The 18,306-nt window shown below is 39.7% G+C and overlaps 1 protein-coding gene across 1 annotated transcript; it reads left to right on the forward strand.

Annotated features, from left to right (window-relative positions):
• The first annotated feature begins 1,257 nt into the window (after window positions 1-1,257).
• LOC131604832 (uncharacterized) lies at window positions 1,258-2,366 on the forward strand. The gene is made up of 2 exons (XM_058877248.1): window positions 1,258-1,997; window positions 2,054-2,366. The coding sequence occupies exons 1-2, from the start codon at window positions 1,258-1,260 to the stop codon at window positions 2,364-2,366; spliced, it is 1,053 nt and encodes a 350-aa protein (XP_058733231.1).
• The last annotated feature ends 15,940 nt before the right edge of the window (window positions 2,367-18,306 follow it).

The raw sequence follows: 18,306 nt of genomic DNA on the forward strand, positions 1-18,306 counted from the left end.
TCATTTACGAGCTAAAGTCCTTATTTCTCTTCTTCTACATTTCTGAAACTTTTGGCTTCAAAACTAAAGAGCAAAGCAATTAAGAGTCCATGGAAAACCATGGATGCAAAGGGTGCCTTACACCTTCCCTTTGCATAAATTACCCCCCAAACTCAGTTTTTATTTAAAAGGTTTTTCCTGTTCTTTTAGCCTTTCTGATAATTTGGATAAAATAAAAGTCGGTGGCGACTCTTGCTACCCGTAACATTCCGATAAAGTCAGTTCACCGTATTACAGAACTGGCGACTTGCTGGGGAGAATTTTCTTATAAAAGAGGGGTTACCTTAAAAGTTTAGGATTAACTTAAATGTTTTCTATTGTTTGCTTTGTTTGTTTTATTTTTAAGGGGCGCTATGGGAATTAAATGAAGGACGAATCCTATTCCCGGATTCAAGAACACTTAAGATTAGGAGTGGCATAGTCATGGTGATCTCTTTCACATATGTGGGAGATTAGTCAATATGAAGTTCACGCTTGAGTTAGGACTCCATAGCCATATGCACACCTTTCTCAAATGAGGGAGGTCTATGTATGTGCCTGTGGGTGCGCCGGAGCTCAAGGACCTTTAGTCACCTTTAACCCATCCTGGCCTTTAGGAACGTATTGGGGGGACTACTCTTGACAAATGTTGAGAACTAGTCGCTACCCGATGCTACAATTCAGATAGGTTCTCTCTCAAAGTATCATTGCATGGTGCAAATGCATCATGTCCGAGGGTGCTTTAGAAGGGCTGACAATTCTGGATAACTTATAGAACCTGTTGCTGAAATCTCCTTATCCATAGAAGTACCTTTGGGAAGGACACCTGATCATACTCCATGCAAGCCTTAAGCCAAAAATTGTGTGATTTGTGTGGATTTTTTTTTCTGTGATGCATCATGCATACATGCATTCATGACATGGATAACCCATTTCAAGGAGAAAAAAGGTTTTTTAACCATAATTTGTTTTGTAGGTTATTTGAATACGGAAATCTTAGTCCGTAAGCCTTTCTTTCTCAACTTCAAGAAAGTACCTACTTCACTAAAGCTCTTATGTGATGATATTACTGGTTCTCTCGTCCTCACCGAGCCTCTCAACAAACTGATAAATCTAGTGCGAATCAAAGTGGATGAAGCTCTCCTCAATTCCATGATGCAGTTTTATGATCCTCTTCTTCATTGTTTTACTTATAGATATTTTCAACTGGTACCTACATTGGAAGAATTTTCTCATATAATGGACATCCCTATACCTGATCATATTCCTTACATTGATGAGGAAGGAGGTCCTAAGTTGGAAGACATTGTTGCTGCCTTACACTTACCAAGGACAGAAATTAACAAGGTTTGGATTAATAGAAGAGACTATTATGGGATACCTGTGGATTTCTTATACGAGAAGGCCAAGATCTTTGCCGAAGCCTTAAGCATGGATGCTTTGGAAAGTGTTCTAATGTTACTAATATATGGACAAGTTTTATTTCACCGTTGCGACAAAGTTGTTGATAGGGCTGCTATTAAGATCTTCCTTAGCAAAAATCCTGTTCCTACTCTACTTGGTGATTTATTGCATTCCATCAATGCCATAGTAACAAAGAGACAAGGTTGTGTCTTAGGATGCATCCCCCTTCTGCATAAGTGGTTTATTTCGCACTTGCCTCGATCAGCAATAAGTAATGAAGAGGGTTTGACTTGGATTCAGAGGATTATGAAGCTTTCTTACGATGACATCATCTGGCATCAAAAAGAGTTCGAGGGTATCCAGTTATTTGATCGTTGCGGAGAATTCCCTAATGTGCCTCTTCTTGGTACTCGAGGGGGAATCACTTACAATCCTATCCTCGCTCGACATCAGTTTGGTTTTGCTTTGAAAGATAGGCCACATTCCATATATCTTAGTGCGGAAAACTTTGACTACGATTCCGATACAACCGGAAAAAGGGCCGTTTCATTAAAGCTTGGTACGAGGTTAAAAAGGTGGGTATAAGAGATTTGGGATTAAGAAACTATACTCCTTCAGACCTCTATTTTAGATGGATTTACGATCGAGTCGTTGAGTTTGGAATACCATATCCATCTGACACACCTGTAGTTCCAAGGATTACTCCTCCAGCCATTCTAATGGAGGTGGAGCCTTATGTACCTGCTCCAGACGAGGACCTTGCTACCACAGTTGCTCATTTAAGACAAGAAAAAGCTGATCTTGAAAAGCGTTTACAAGAGGTTGAGGCTGAAAAAGCAGTGCTAGTGGTTAAAGAACGAGATAGTATGCTAGACTATTTCTCCCGCAAGTGGAAGATTGAAGATTTTATCTCGGCAGATCAAATACAATCATGGGAACGATAGATTGATAGACTTGTTCAGGAAAAGAATGAAATGATCAAAGCCCATAAAGAAGAGATCAGGGGGTTGAAGAGGAAGCGCCGACTTGAAGATTGATTTCTTTTCTATTTTATTTTGTTTATTATTTTCAGTATCTCTTTGATGTAGCCATAAAACTTATAATATATGGGTTTCCAGTTGAATTATTAATTATATTCTTGTTTCTATTTTTGTTTTCTTTAAATGTGTTAAAAAGCCTTTAACTCCTTGAAAACATTGCATTAGCATAATCATATCATTCATAAACATTACATCACAGGTTTCATAAAAGCAAATGCCTCATCTTTCTGCTGTTTATTTCAGCGAGAAAATGGATCTCGAACAATTTGTCAAAAATCTTCAGGCTCAGAATAACCAGTTCCGAAAAATAATCTTTCACTTGGTCAAGGGGCAAGAAGAATTAAAGGCACTTCTGATCGAGAAGGAGAAGGATCAACATAGGCAGCAAGGTGGGCAAGATAAATGGAAATCCAAACCCAAGCGGTCATTCGTTCCGTTGCACATGCCGTTGTCTCAAGTTCTACAACAACTGCTTGATCAGAATTTGATAACTCTATTGCCTCCATATTTATTTCCTACCAATCCCACTCCTGGGTATAAGTACTATGCGAGATGTGCTTATCATTCGAATAGTCCTGGTCATGATACAGAGGATTGTTGGTAATTGAAGCACAAGATTCAAGACTTAATTGATGAAAAGATCATTGACTTCAACTCACCTGAGGAACCTCACCTGACTAATGTTGTGCACAATCGGAAAGGTCGCAATGAACACAACCAATCTGTGGGGACAATTCTGATCTCTACACCAGTTCCACAATAAGGACGTAAGTCATAGGCACCTAAGCGTCAGTTCACAAAGATCAATATGTCACTGGCTCAGGCATTACAATACTTGCTAAAGTCAGAGTTGATTACTCTAAAGGATCCCCCTAAGAATCCTAGTACTTCCGCTCGCGGCTATAATCGCAATGTGAGATGTGCATACCACTCCGGTAGCCCTGGTCACGATACAAATAGTTGTTGGACGCTGAAGAACAAGATTCAAGACCTGGTCGATGCTGGTGAAATTGAATTCAACCATTCCAAGACTCCTGTAGTGATCACGGTTCCCGTGCCTAATCACGATAAGATGGATTAATGTCTAGAAGGATGAACTTTTTAGATCATTATATTTACTTTCGTTTGCAATTTCTTTCCTGTTTGATTGAACATTCGACTTATGATAGACATTATCTGTTTTAATAATCATCATTAGTGCATTGCATATGCTTGTCTTGAATAAATTATTTCGTTATCACTCATTTTAAATTATGTCTTTACTTTGCATATGTTTTGTGATACTCAATTCCTGCTAAGCTGTAAGCCTTTTAAGGGAGGATGACGAAAACGATACCGCAACATCATACAGTATGCTTTCGAACAGACTATGCTGACGATGTACAGGCATTGTTTCAATTCCTAAACAGTAGAGATATAAGGATGTTAATCCCTCGTCAACCCCTTTGAGCCTAAGGAGTAGAAGTTTATTTCTCATACAAATCAAACCCTTAATCACAACCTGGAGCAGGGTAGTTACTCAGTTAACACAATTGCACTAGCTGTTGTTTATACAAGAAAAAGGATGGGTTCTCGCAACCAGTAAGTCATGCAGTAGATATCTACCGAAAAGGAAAAGATGTTAATCAAAATCTATGAAGGAGACTTATCAAAAATCATAAACATCCCGCTGACTGTAATCTCAAAACAAGCAGTTCAGGCAAAAGTTAGGGACAACAAAATCAAAGAAGAGGTCACTACAAATCCTCGACAAAAGCAAAAAGAATTACAAAAGAAGGGCGACTGACTATCCAAATAAACTTCTGGTGCTTCAATCACCATCAAATATCAATGTTAATACTTCAAGCTTCTCTAAAGCTGAAACGCCAAGTTAACTAAGCATAGGATCAAAGAACATCACGAAGAAGGGGATGGGTATAAATAAATTTTTGAGCCATTATCCTTTGTTTCTTAACCCGTGAACCAAGCCACGCTACAACCCTTGAAAGTCCTAATTGAAGCATGGTTAGTTTGAAAGCATACTGTCACAACAAAGGTATCCCGACTCTTTAAGGTTCACCACAAATGCTGAGTTGGTATTTCATTTTTTACAAACACCACATTTTTACAAATATCACGCTTTTACGTCTCATGTTTTAATATTTTTCAAAAAAAACTCAAGACAGAAGTATGCATTGCATCTCATGAATTCATTATTAAACATATTCTGCTACATAATTTCAAATGTTAGCAACAGAAAGAATTTGCACAGGGTACAACTAATGACTTAAAGTTATCCCGACAAGACAAGATTACTCCGAGAAGCAATGTCTCCTACGTATACAAGGGGCATGGCACGCTTTGCCCAATCAATCTAGGGCAATCAAGTCAAGATTCGAAGAATATCTCAAATGCCAAACAGTCAAAGGCATACATCCCAAGTGGATTTCAAACTATTTCTCGGTCAATCTGGGGCAATCAAGTCAAGATTCTGAGAATCTCTCAAGGGTGTCAAAATAATCAGGGGCATGCATCCAAGTAGATCTGAAGCTACTTCCCAATCAACATGGGACATTGTCATGGGCCTATGATTACTAGGGGCATGTCGCCCATAGGGCACATCTCATAAAGTCCTCGCGAGGCGAATCTTTCTAAAGTCCCTACTAGCAGGGGCAAATCTATGCAAGTCCAGTTTGACATCTTGATCAATATTCAGTGGTGTATCCTAATCAATATAAGTCCAGGAAAAGCAAGAGCTATAAATACTGGGGGCAATGTTCAAGGCAGCCATGCCTTCCCACAACTCTGGCTTCACAGGATCATATCCCCACAGAGTAATCATTAAGAAGATATCTTCAAATGCTCTCATCCCGACAAAGACATGGCTCCCCAACAGAGTTTACATCTTCAACACTACCGGTTCTCCAACACTTTGCTCTTCTCCAATATGGTTTACTAATATCTTTTATCCCCAATCAGGGTACATCAAGTTACTGATCATCCCCTAGCAGAAATCATAAATCCCCAACTGAGCATTTCCAAGATAAGATCAAAACATCAAAATCATAACAGTAGAAAGATCTATCTTCTCAATCAAGATGTTTCAAATAGCATAAATCATAGTCATACATCATAAATCATAAACATATTCATACATCGCATACATCACCTCATATGTATGTTCCTCGTTTATTTTGAGGAACTCGTCACATAACACATGCACCATAACATTGCATAAAATTGACAATATCTGACAGGTACATTACAAAGATTCGAATCTTATTCAAAGCAAAGCCTAACGCACGGCCTTCCAGACATCTACGGATGCAAATTGGATTTAGTCTAACGCACGACTCATCCTTCAGCCTAACGCACGGCCTTCCAGACATCTACGGATGCAAATTGGATTCAGTCTAACGCACAACTCATCCTTCAGCCTAACGCACGGCCTTCCAGACATCTACAGATGCAAATTGGATTCAGTCTAACGCACGACTCATCCTTCAACCTAACGCACGTCCTTCCAGACATCTACAGATGCAAATTGGATTCAGTCTAATGCACGACTCATCCTTCAGCCTAACGCACGACCTTCCAGACATCTACGGATGCAAATTGGATTTAGTCTAACGCACGACTCATCCTTCAACCTAACGCACGGTTTTCCAGACATCTACGGATGCAAATTGGATCTAGTCTAACGCACGACTCATCCTTCAACCTAACACACGGTTTTCCAGACATCTACGGATGCAAATTGGATTTAGTCTAACGCACGACTCATTCTTCAACCTAGCGCACGGTTTTCCAGACATCTACGAATGCAAATTGGATCTGATCTAACGCACGACACATGCTTTAGCCTAACGCACGGTTTTCCAGACATCTGCTGATGCAAACTAGACCCGGTCTAACGTACGACATATTCTGACTATCAAGTCTATCAAGCTGGATGCCATCTTTAAGCCCATCTCAATCATACATCTTTTCCAAACCCCTGGATGGCATCTTCAAGCCCATCTCCGACAAAAATCCACATGTCAGCTAGGGCAAATTTCTTGGTATTCTAGTGTTCAATCATCTTCCACCTTCAGATACTGACTGGCGTACAAACCACTCTACATCTTCAGGTTTAAGAAAATTGAACAAGGGCAGTTGTCATACCCCAAAATTTGCCCATACTATCTCTCCTATTCAAATTCAAATAAAGGTACAAAGTTCAAAGACACCCTCTCCTAAACAAGGCTCAAAGAATTAGGGTTTTGTTTATTTTGAGGGAAAATCAATGAACCAAAATCTCCAAGGCATCCCATATGGTCTATGATACTCCACACTACCTCCATGACGAATTTCAGGTCTCAGTTCAAAAGATTGATCACTCAATTGCTCAGAAGTCAACAGTCGACTGGTTGGATCTAAAAGTCAACTATGGTCAAAATACAGTCAAAACTTCTGATTTTTTGTAAACATATTCATATTAAAGTATCATTCACCATTTGACCAAGAATTGATCATGGTTCATCAAGGAAAGATCAAAAATCAACAATTCCAAAAGTTTCTAAATTAGGGTTTTCATCGGAGAAAGCCAACTGAACTTTGACCAGACATAACTTCTACATGGAACATCAGAAATTTTCCATCCAAAGCTCATTTTGAAGTAAATGGGATGCTCTACAATTTTGTCTCTCACAAGCCAAGTCTAAAAATGCTTCATTTGAGAGATATGGATCAAAACATTATAGGTCCTTTTCAAAAGTCAACAAAAAGTCATCTTTTTCAAAAGAGCACACAAGGAACATGGAAAATTATTTTGACATTAGACCAAAAACACTGGTTAGAGGAATCTTCAAGGTTTCTAAAAAGTCCTAGAACTCCTCCATACCTAAAAAATTGAGAGAGATATGCCTTGTCAAAGTTGGCTAATTTTGGAAGAAAGAATGTGAAGCAAAAGGCCTTAAAATAAGTTTCTTTGCAAATGGGCCCATGTTTTTAAGATCCAATCTTCTTCTTTTTGGTATTAAGAGCCCATAAACCATTGGCCACGAAATTGTTTGATTTTAATTAATTTTATAAGAATTTTTATTCATTTAAAAATTAATAAAATTAAGGAAAATCAAAAGATTTGTAAGAAAATTTGTTTCCAATCAAATCAAATCCAATCACAATTACACCTCATAATTCACATAATTTCATGCAAAATAAAATTGGAAAAGATTGGATCACTTTTGGCCAAATTTAGAAGCCTTTAAAACATGTTTTCAATCAAATTTTCTCCAAATGCAAATTCAAGATTCTAAAGGATTTGATTGAGTTTTATCAACCCTAATCTTTCCTCTATAAGTACACAATTGATTCAGAGTGCAAGGGTTACAAAATTCTGCCCTCAAGAACCCCAAACCCGAGTGCAAAAAGGGAAGAAATTTCCAAGATCAACTTTGGAATTAGAAGAGGTTTCAGATAGTTTCAGGCATTGCAACACGTTCCTGGAGGATTGTTGAAGCTAATCAGGTCCTTACACACGATCAGAACCTTTGGAATCACCCCCAATTTGCCACGGTTTGCACCATTCTTTCATGAATTCGATTTGCATTATTCATGCATTATTTATTCAATTTGTTTGCATATTCTTGATCCTAGTAATGTGTAGAAACTATCTGGACGTTTAATTGTGTTTTTGTGCACATCTGAGCCGAACGCCATTGTAGGGTTCTTGAAGCTTCAAATTGGGGTTTTCCATATTAGTTAAAATCAGACCCAATTGCAGTATCATTGGGTTCGTGAGACTGAGACGACCACATTGGTGTGGTCGCGAAACATTTTTGGTTATGTTTGCATGTATTCGCTATTTTTCTCACAGGCTATGGCAACGAAAGCTGAAAACCGTGGCTAAAGGGGGGTCTAAGGCAACGGCCCAAGGTTGAAGATGACTGCGTGTCATCACGTGATTGGCCCATTCAAAAGAAAAAGGCGCGCACGCGTTTTGGTAAAGACTTTGGATCCAGTGCGTTAAGACGCACCATCCTATCATGTGCTATCATCCACCAGTCCCTCAAATCGTTCCCCAGGCCAATCCAACGTCTCTGAGCACGCAGGTGCATGGTGGACCACACATGCCAACCACACAGGATCAAAAGTTAAGTTTTTTGCAAATTTTTTTATTTTTAATTATATGATCCATATTTATTTTTATTATATATTATATATATGTTTTCAATGATAATTTTTTTTCCACAAACTCTTTTTTTCTAAAACCTCTTTTTCTTTTATAATGTTTATTTAGTTATTTTAATTATTTTAATTATGATTAAATTGTTTTCTTTTATTTTATAAAATCATAAATAACTTCTTTTAATTAATAAAAAATTATGGTAGGATCATATATTTAATCGAAATTAATTTTTCTATCAATTTAATTAATTAGGTTGAAAAACCAATAATTAATTAAATCGATCATTAATTTTATTTCGTACCCTTGTCAGGGTTTCCGAAGATCACACCTGTCGCACGCTCGCGGAAAATGAACAGAGTCGCCACCAATATATTTATCCCATAAGGGAAAGGAATATCAAAAAACCTAACAAAGGGTAAGAACAAGGTCTTGCGACCAGAGAGTCTAGGTACGGGAGTCGGTTACGCAAGGGGAAGGTATTAGCACCCCTCACGCCCATCGTACTCGATGGTATCCACCTATGTTTGTTTCTATCTAAAGAGTGTATAACTATGTCTATGTCTAAATGCAAATGAATGCAAAATGTAGGGAAAATAAAGAATTGTACTCGCACGGGCCCTACCCCGCTGCCTACGTATCCTTTTCAGGAATCAGAGTTACCGTAGCTCGGCTCAAGATTTTCTGTTTGTTTTTGTGTTTTTTAGTTGGGCGGAGTTAACGCTCGCGCTCTTGCATAAGGGGACAGCCTGGGATGCAATAGAGCGGAGATAACAATGCCCTTAAGAAAGGAGAGAAGAGAGAGAGTTTGAGTGTTTCGAGGAAATCCCTAAGGAAAGGGAAACTCGAATTACTCTTTGGTTTGTGTCTTTTAGAATTTGGGAACTTACGCCCGAATGGTTCCCTAAAGCAAGGGAGATCCAAGCACTTGAATGATTCCCCAAAGCAAGGGAGATTCAAGCTTCCATTCCCTTTTTAATGATTTTCACTTTTTTATTAATGTCTTTTAAGTATTTTCTTTGTATTTTTTAAAGGGGTTTTATTCAACTATTTATTAGATGTTTTAAAGTTGAAAAGAAAAAAAGGATGAAATGGGGAGACTAACCTATTTTCTAGCCTAGTTGTTATTTTAATTCCTATTTAAGATCCAAACTAAAATCTAAAGGGAATTAACTAAGAAGAAAGTTGTTTAAGTTGACTAAAGTCAACTTTAACAACTAGGGGTATTTTTGGCATTTGCAAAATATAGAAAATATTCACAAAATATAAGGAAATGAAATCTAAACTAAAAAAGAAAATATTCACAAGTATATTGTATTTTTCATTCATTTTAGAAACTATTTTTGAATTAAAAAACTATTTATTTATGGTTAATCAACCAATCACAAATCAAAGAAATCAATCAATTAAAATTCAATTAAAAAAAATAAAATTTCAAAAAGTTCTAATTGGGTGGAAAATGTTTTTAGTCAATTTTATTTAAGAAAAAACACAATTAATGTGCCAAAGAATAAAAGAAAGAAAAATCATTCTTATTTGTTTTTATTAACAGCAGAGGGGGCGCAAAAGTATTTTCAGAATGAACTAATATTATGTACAAGCAAAACTGGGCCAGAGAAACAGGGGTGGAGATAGCATAGGCGCATAGAGGCCCAGGGACTAAACAGTGGTGCATTAGCAATTGGGAGATGTGATTCTAGAAACAGGGCAGAGCCCATATGCGCGTGGCCCACTACCTCACAAACCAATCTATTTTCCTTTTGTTTCATTTTATTACTTTTTATTTCATTTGTTTTGGTTATCAGCATGTGATTTATTATTGTATGGTTTGTTTATTAAAAGCAACGTAACATGCAGGTGTATCAGCACCACGCATCAATTGGTCAAAGTCACTTAAGTGACTAAAAGACAAAATGAGATCCTAGCCTATCACAACGCGCCACCTCATCTGGTAATCATGTGAATAATGACAAAATGGAAAAAGAGTGGAAAACGCGATCCATTAAGGATGCGCCACATAATAAAGCCACGTCTGGATCACGCAGTAGCGCCGCCGGAGCCGAAGATGCTCCGGTCATCTTCTTCCTTCAACGCCGCCGCCGGAAGTAAAACAAACGCCCAGAAAATTACCAAACCACCATCATCTTACTCGGTTTTGCACGTAGATCACAGATCCAGTCTTAGTTTTCAATGAAACGTCCTCTAACATGCAAACCGAACGCGAATTGCAAAGCCCTAACTATAACAAACATCACCAAAACCTACTCTAAACATCGCGTTGCATTTACAGTTATTCATAACATTCAAGAACGCGATCCATCAGTGCGGACAATCATAGAGAGTAACTTTCAAGAATCGAAATCACATGAAATTTATGCAACACACAGTGATCATCATCCTCTAATCATGCTGAGAAAGGTCATGGAAATATACCTGAATATGTCTTGAGCGACGAATGAGAACTCCACAGATCCGGATCTACACTGGAATATGCGTCGATGTTGTCCACTTCAAGAAGCCGTAATGTCGTCGTGAACTTTCTTTGGAGCTTGATGAAGCTTCGAAGTATGGCTCAGCTATGGAGGTTGAAGGAAGATGCAATGGCGGTTATTGCACGGTGGTGATGAAATAATGAATAGAGGATGGAGATTGATGGAGTAAGAGTTGGTTATGGCGGCCGGAGTTTGTTGTGGCGGCCGGAGTTTGTTGCTTTAGGGTGGTTAGGGGTGGTTGGTGAGAGTTGATTATGGTGAGAGAGGAGAAGGAGAGGAGAGTGACGAGAGAGTGAGGAGAAGTGTGGGAGTGAGAGTGTTTTCAGAATGAGCGTGTGAAGTGAGTGTGTGAGGTGTGGAGTTTATATAGTGTGAGGTGAGGGTGGCTCATAGTGATATCTTTGAGATGGGCCTTGAATCCTTAGTGAGTAAGGTTGGTACATTTGTGGCAAAATCCTTATTCTCTTTCACGTGCCCAGCAAATTGCATGGCCTTTTATGGAAGCATGTTGGTGAATGCTATGTGTTTGATTGTAAAGCTCCATTGCCATGAAGCTCACTTTAGGTTCATGTATCTCTAACTGTGGCTCAAGGTTTGACTTAATTTTGGGCTCATTGCAAAGAGGGCATGTAATGGTGCAAGAATGGTGTTGGAGGTGTCTTGAGATGATGCTTGGTATCCTCACAAAATGACCTGGGACTTGAAGGAAATCACTGCATGGAACCTGCAAGTGTGACATGGATTCTGACCTGGCGAGTTGCTGCATTGTGTCTTGGCCAAGGCACGACTTCATGTGCTTCTATCTTGGTCCATACGCATCTAAAACTAGTGATCTTGGACTCATTAGATATAGGGCATGGCAAAGAACGTTTTAAGATCAAACTTGTTCAAAATAGATACTGTGGAGGGAGAAAATTGGATCCCAAGACAGCCTACCACGTGTTTGTGGAAATGTCACGCGCGTGACCTGAAATTCTGCCCAGCCGGACGCTTGACTTGGTCAGTGTGGGGGCATGACTTTGAGGGCTTGCAATAGGCTCAATATTTGTTCAATTGCCATGATTCTTGTTTTGTTGGATAGAGGGCATGGAGAGGAACATAAACATACCAAGATTTCACTCATAGCACATTTGTACACCTCTGAAATCAGCTTGCAATTTGGCATGCCACATGCTTGATGAAATGTCTGGTCATGACCTGGCTTGTGACTTGGATTGTGACTTAGATTGAATGGATTTTCAGTAACTTCAAACCATTGTATCTCTTCATACAAGCTTCAAATGAAAAAGTGTCCAACTACAAAGTTGTTCTACTCCATGAGAGGAACAACTTTAATGTTGGAAATTTCTCCAAAAAATGCCATTTGCCACGTGTAAATCAGGGCTGAAGTGGACTATCCATCAAGATTTAAAACCTCAAAAAAATTTCTAAGTATGAAAACTTTCCCTTTTTGTTATTTTTCTATTTTTGGCAACTTTTTGTCAAACTCCTGATTTTATCCATTCTTTGACTTTTCTTGGTTGAATTTCCACCAAAAGTCAATATTTGAATAATTCTTCTGATTTTGACCCAAAAGTCAACTGTTTTGATTTTCCTGGTTATTGATGAAATTCTTGATTAAATCTTCTCCAGTCAAATCCAGTCAAATGAACACATCCACATGGCCAGTATGAAAGCTTCTCACTCACAAAATCCATTCCTGATTAAATGTTGACCAGAATGTCAGCTGGTTGACTTTGGTCAAAGAAACCCTGATTATGATGATTTGGTCAATCAAATGTCTCTTGAACTTGTAACTCCTCACTAATGCCATGAACTGGATGAAAACCCTGATTTCAAAGGATCTTGGGCAAGATGATGACACCCCACATTAGGCTTCAAGTCTCTCCTTCTGACCAAGGACCAATGATACAGATGCATACAATGATATGACCTGAATGGATGTGTGTTTATGAGTTGCAAGCCAGATAAATAAGGGTAGGACAAATTTGGGGTATGACAGCTGCCCCTATTTAATCGTCTTAAACCTGAAGGTGAGATTGGCGTTATCCTTTCGAACATTCAATGTAGAAGAAGATTAAATATCAAGACCTGGAATTTGTCCTGAAAAGATGGTGGAAGTGTTATTCTTATTTTGTTTTGATATCTGCTGGGGAAAGAGAATTTTTGTTTTTCTGGTGGGGATATTTACAGTGAATAATGGATTTGAATGGTGGTAGCTTGTAACGTAGCCAAAGTGCCAATACGAGGTTCTCAAAGGAAGTGATTGTTATATGTGACAGTGATTGGAAAAGATATGGACTTGACGGAGAGATAAGATAACACAGATGAGTGTCGAAGAAGAGAGATACAGACGAGTATCGAAAGAAGATACAGACGAGTACCAAAGGGACGACACAAACGAGCATCGAAAGAAAATACAGACGAGTACCAAAGGAATGACACATACGAGCATCAAAAGGAGATACAGACGAGTACCAAAAGAATGACACATACGAGCATCGGAAGAAGATACAGACGAGTACCAAAAGAATGACACATACGAGCATCGAAAGAAGATACAGACGAGTACCAAAAGAATGACACATACGAGCATCGAAAGAAGATACATACGAGTACCAAAAGAATGACACATACGAGCATCGGAAGAAGATACAGACGAGTACCAAAAGAATGACACATACAAGCATCGGAAGAAGATACAGACGAGTACCAAAAGAATGACACATACGAGCATCAAAAGGAGATAAAGACGAGTACCCAAAGAATGACACATACGAGCATCGGAAGAAGATACAGACGAGTACCAAAAGAATGACACATACGAGCATCGAAAGAAGATACAGACGAGTACCAAAGGGACGACACAGACGAGCATCGAAAGAAAATACAGACGAGTACCAAAGGAATGACACATACGAGCATCAAAAGGAGATACAGACGAGTACCAAAAGAATGACACATACGAGCATCGGAAGAAGATACAGACGAGTACCAAAAGAATGACACATACGAGCATCAAAAGAAGATACAGACGAGTGCCAAAAGAATGACACATATGAGCATCGAAAGAAGATACATACGAGTACCAAAAGAATGACACATACGAGCATCGGAAGAAGATACAGACGAGTACCAAAAGAATGACACATACGAGCATCGAAAGAAGATACAGGCGAGTACCAAAGGAATGACACATACGAGCGTCAAAAGGAGATACAGACGAGTACCAAAGGAATGACACATACGAGCATCAAAAGGAGATACAGACGAGTACCAAAAGAATGACACATACGAGCATCGGAAGAAGATACATACGAGTACCAAAAGAACGACGCATACGAGCATCGAAAGAAGATACAGACGAGTACCAAAGGAATGACACATACGAGTGTTGGAAGAAGATACAGACGAGTACCAAAAGAATGACACATACGAGTGTTTGAGAAGCTTGGTAGATGGACTTACTGGGGATTGGGATTTAGTCTTGAAATGATTTGCCAGGACGGAAGGCAAAGGATACACAACATGGGGGTTGGATCTAAAAGTTTGCCCGTACGAGGGGAAGGGACCACGGAGACTAGTGACAACTAGAGTCGACCCAAAAGAGTAGTACATACTGAAGAATCACGGGATATCGATGCTTGCGAAGCATAAGAACTACATTAATCCCTCAGGCCAAAAGGAGGGGTATAATCCTGTAAGAGTGGCAATCGTTCAAATTGCCACACACCAAGTATGGTTGTCCAAACGATTGAAAAATGAGATGGGTTGAATGCTCTCCCTCATTCGCACTCTGATTTGCACGCAACATATGGGAAATAACCATGACAAGACTAGAGACGACTAGACTCGACAAGAAGGCGATAGTAACCACTGGGGATTACGGGAATATGGATGCTTACAAAGCATAAGAACTACATTAATCCCTCAGGCCAAAAGGCGGGGTGTAACTCTTCGGAGCGGCAATCGTTCGAATTGCCACACACCAAGTATGATTATTCAAACGATTGAAAAATGAGATGGGTTGAATGCCCACCCTCATTCGCGCTCTAATCTGCACGCAGCATACGGGAAATAACCTCGGAGACAACGATTCTGATGAAGAAAGACATTGCATCCGATCCATGTTGGAGAGAGAAAATGAGACTTCCTTTGGGAATTAAGGATACCAGGTATCGGCACCGTGGCATAAGGAGATGTGTAATGTAGTAGCAGGTATCAATTGGAGTTTGTAAGGACAATATTTTATGTGGGAGAGTATCGTCATCTTGATTGAGTGCTGATTTGTATCATCTGGCTTATGCTTTGTATGCATGTTTGAATTTTTCTATGGCGTAATGATCCGACTTGACGGATATGCTACGCTTTTGAGGATGCAATGTTATATGCAATGAATACTATATGCAGAGTACCAAATAAAGGCATTGATGAGATAGTGGAGCAGGATCATTGGGGTTCGTTGCTTATTTTCTTGAGACGCCATTGTGAGTGGGCGTTGGAAACCTTACAGTACCAAAGATTATTGGCAACTATGTTGAGGTTTAGAACATAGCTCTGCTGGGGAGGAAGTGACTTCGCCCGACTTTCCTTACGTCCTATACTGCTTGGGGAATGATGAGTTTTGAGGGACCATTCTTTGTCTGCCATATGGGAGAGGGACATGGACCTCTTCAGGTGCCCCATGCTTACCAGTACTGATGAATTATACTCTTGAACTTTTACGTGGGATGATGACGACCTTTGTGACATGTCATAAGCCAAGATGACGGCTAGAACCTGCAACCTGCACAGAAAACAACGTTTGGATGCAAATGGTGCCCCTTGGAGCACTTTTGTGTTTATGTAACATCATGTTTCGTTTTGATTTGTGATTATTATCCCCCATGCTTTCAATGCAATGTTTAATAACGAATTAAATCACACCTCGCATGCGAAAAATGAAAAGTAGGAAGGAAAGCTTTTTATCAGAAGATCATTTTATTGATGGAATGCCTATGAATAGGCTTCTGTACAAGGAAGCAACTCCTAAATGAGGTAGTTGCGAAAAAGAAAATAAAATGCAAAGAGCAAAATGGCAAAGAGAAATGCTCGAATTTCCATTAAAACTGGTATTGCTACAGTTCACATATCCTTGATCCTCTCAATGCTTTGCTTCAGAAGCGCAATGGTTGGATCAATCTGTCCGTTTCGCCAAGGGCGTATAGTGGTCTTTGTGTAGGATATTCAGACTGCAGCCTCTCGCTTTTGATCCCTAACTTTTGCCTGGATCGCCCTTTCGGGTTTTCAATCCAGCGGGATACCCCTTTTTACCTAAGTCGCCCTTTCGGGTTTTCAACTTAGCGGGTTATTCTCTTTTGTTTTATCCCTAATTTTTGCCCAAACCCTTTTGGTTTGCCGGGATGCCCTTATTTTTGGCTAGGTACGTCGACCTAGCGGGTCTTTTATGCGTAGTATTTTTTGACTAGGTCTGAATTGACTGGAAGCGGAACGTCTTCCCCATCCATCTTTGTCAGAATCAAAGCACCACCTGAAAATGCTTTCTTCACAATGTATGGTCCCTCATAGTTGGGAGTCCATTTGCCCCTTGGATCGGTGTGAATTGGCAAGATCTTCCTTACGACTAGGTCACCTGTGTGGAGTTCTCGAGGCCGAATCTTCTTGTCATACGCTTTCTTAACCCTCTTTTGGTATAACTGACCATGGCAAATGGCGGATAAGTGTTTCTCCTCAATTAGATTGAGATGGTCAAGCCTCGTCTGAACCCATTCTGTTTCATCAAGTTTGGCATCCATCAAGACTCTCAACGAAGGAATTTCCACTTCGACAGGAAGTACGGCCTCCATACCGTAGACAAGAGAGAAGGGAGTTGCCCCAGTTGAAGTACGAACTGAAGTTCTATAGCCATGCAAAGCAAACGGTAACATCTCATGCCAGTCTTTGTACGTTCTAACCATTTTCTAGACGATCTTCTTTATGTTCTTGTTAGCAGCTTCGACTGCGCCATTCATCTTCGGTCGATAGGGTGATGAATTGTGATGTTCAATCTTGAACTCTTCGCACAACTCTGCCATCATCTTGTTATTAAGATTGGACCCATTATCAGTGATGATCTTGTTTGGAACCCCATATTGGCATATGATTTCTTTCTTGATAAAGCGAGTGACGACTTGCTTGGTTACGTTCTTGTAAGAAGCAGCTTCAACCCATTTGGTGAAGTAGTCGATGGCAATAAGAATAAATCTATGCCCATTTGAAGCTTGTGGCTCAATTCGTCCAATCATGTCTATGCCCCACATAGCAAAGGGCCAAGGCGATGTTAGAACATTCAGAGGAGTGGGAGGAACATGAATTCTGTCAGCATATACTTGGCATTTGTGACATTTCTTCACATACTCATAACAATCACTTTCAATCGTCATCCAATAATATCCTGCTCGCAAGATCTTTTTGGCCATAGAGTGCCCACTGGAATGAGTTCCAAAAGATCCTTCATGAATTTCTCGCATGATCAATTCTGCTTCGTGTCTATCCACGCATCTGAGCAAAACTGAATCATAGTTTCTTTTGTACAGGACGTCTCCTGACAAGAAGAATTTGGACGCTAATCTTCGAAGCATTCGCTTATCACCAATTGTAGCATCTTTGGGATACTCTTGCTTCTCAACATACTTTTTGATGTCATAATACCATGGCTTTTCGTCATACACATCTTCAGTAGTGAGACAATGAGCAGGGAATACATGTGAAGGCTCTTTGTAACGGAGGATCCTTATGTCTGGCACTTCTTTAGGGGAGCTAACTCTGAACATTGCTGCCAAAGTAGCCAAAGCGTCTGCCAATTGATTTTCCTCTCGTGGGATGTGATCGAAAGTGGTTTCCTCGAAAGCGGGCAACAACTCCAAGATATAGTCCCTATAAGGAACTAAATTGGGGTGTCATGTTTCCCAATCACCTCTTACTTGATGTATGACCAAGGCAGAATCCCCATAAACTTCAAGGATCTTGATCCTCATATCAATGGCTGCTTCGAGGCCCATTATGCAAGCTTCGTACTCTGCGACATTGTTTGTGCAATCAAAACATATTCTAGCTGTGAAAGGGATGTGAGTTTGACGAGGAGAAGTCAAAACTGCCCCAATACCATGGCCTATAGCATTTGATGCACCATCGAATGTGAGAGTCCATCGCTCCCCTGGTTCGGGTC

Source organism: Vicia villosa, linkage group LG5 (genome assembly GCF_029867415.1).
Source record: "Vicia villosa cultivar HV-30 ecotype Madison, WI linkage group LG5, Vvil1.0, whole genome shotgun sequence".
Taxonomy (NCBI): Eukaryota; Viridiplantae; Streptophyta; class Magnoliopsida; order Fabales; family Fabaceae; genus Vicia; species Vicia villosa.

Coding starts and splice junctions, on each gene's coding strand:
- LOC131604832 (XM_058877248.1), top strand. CDS start 1,258: ATGGACATCCCTATACCTGATCATATTCCTTACATTGATGAGGAAGGA. Junction 1,998..2,053: donor CTTGGTACGAGGTTAAAAAG/GTGGGTATAAGA, acceptor CCTCTATTTTAG/ATGGATTTACGATCGAGTCG.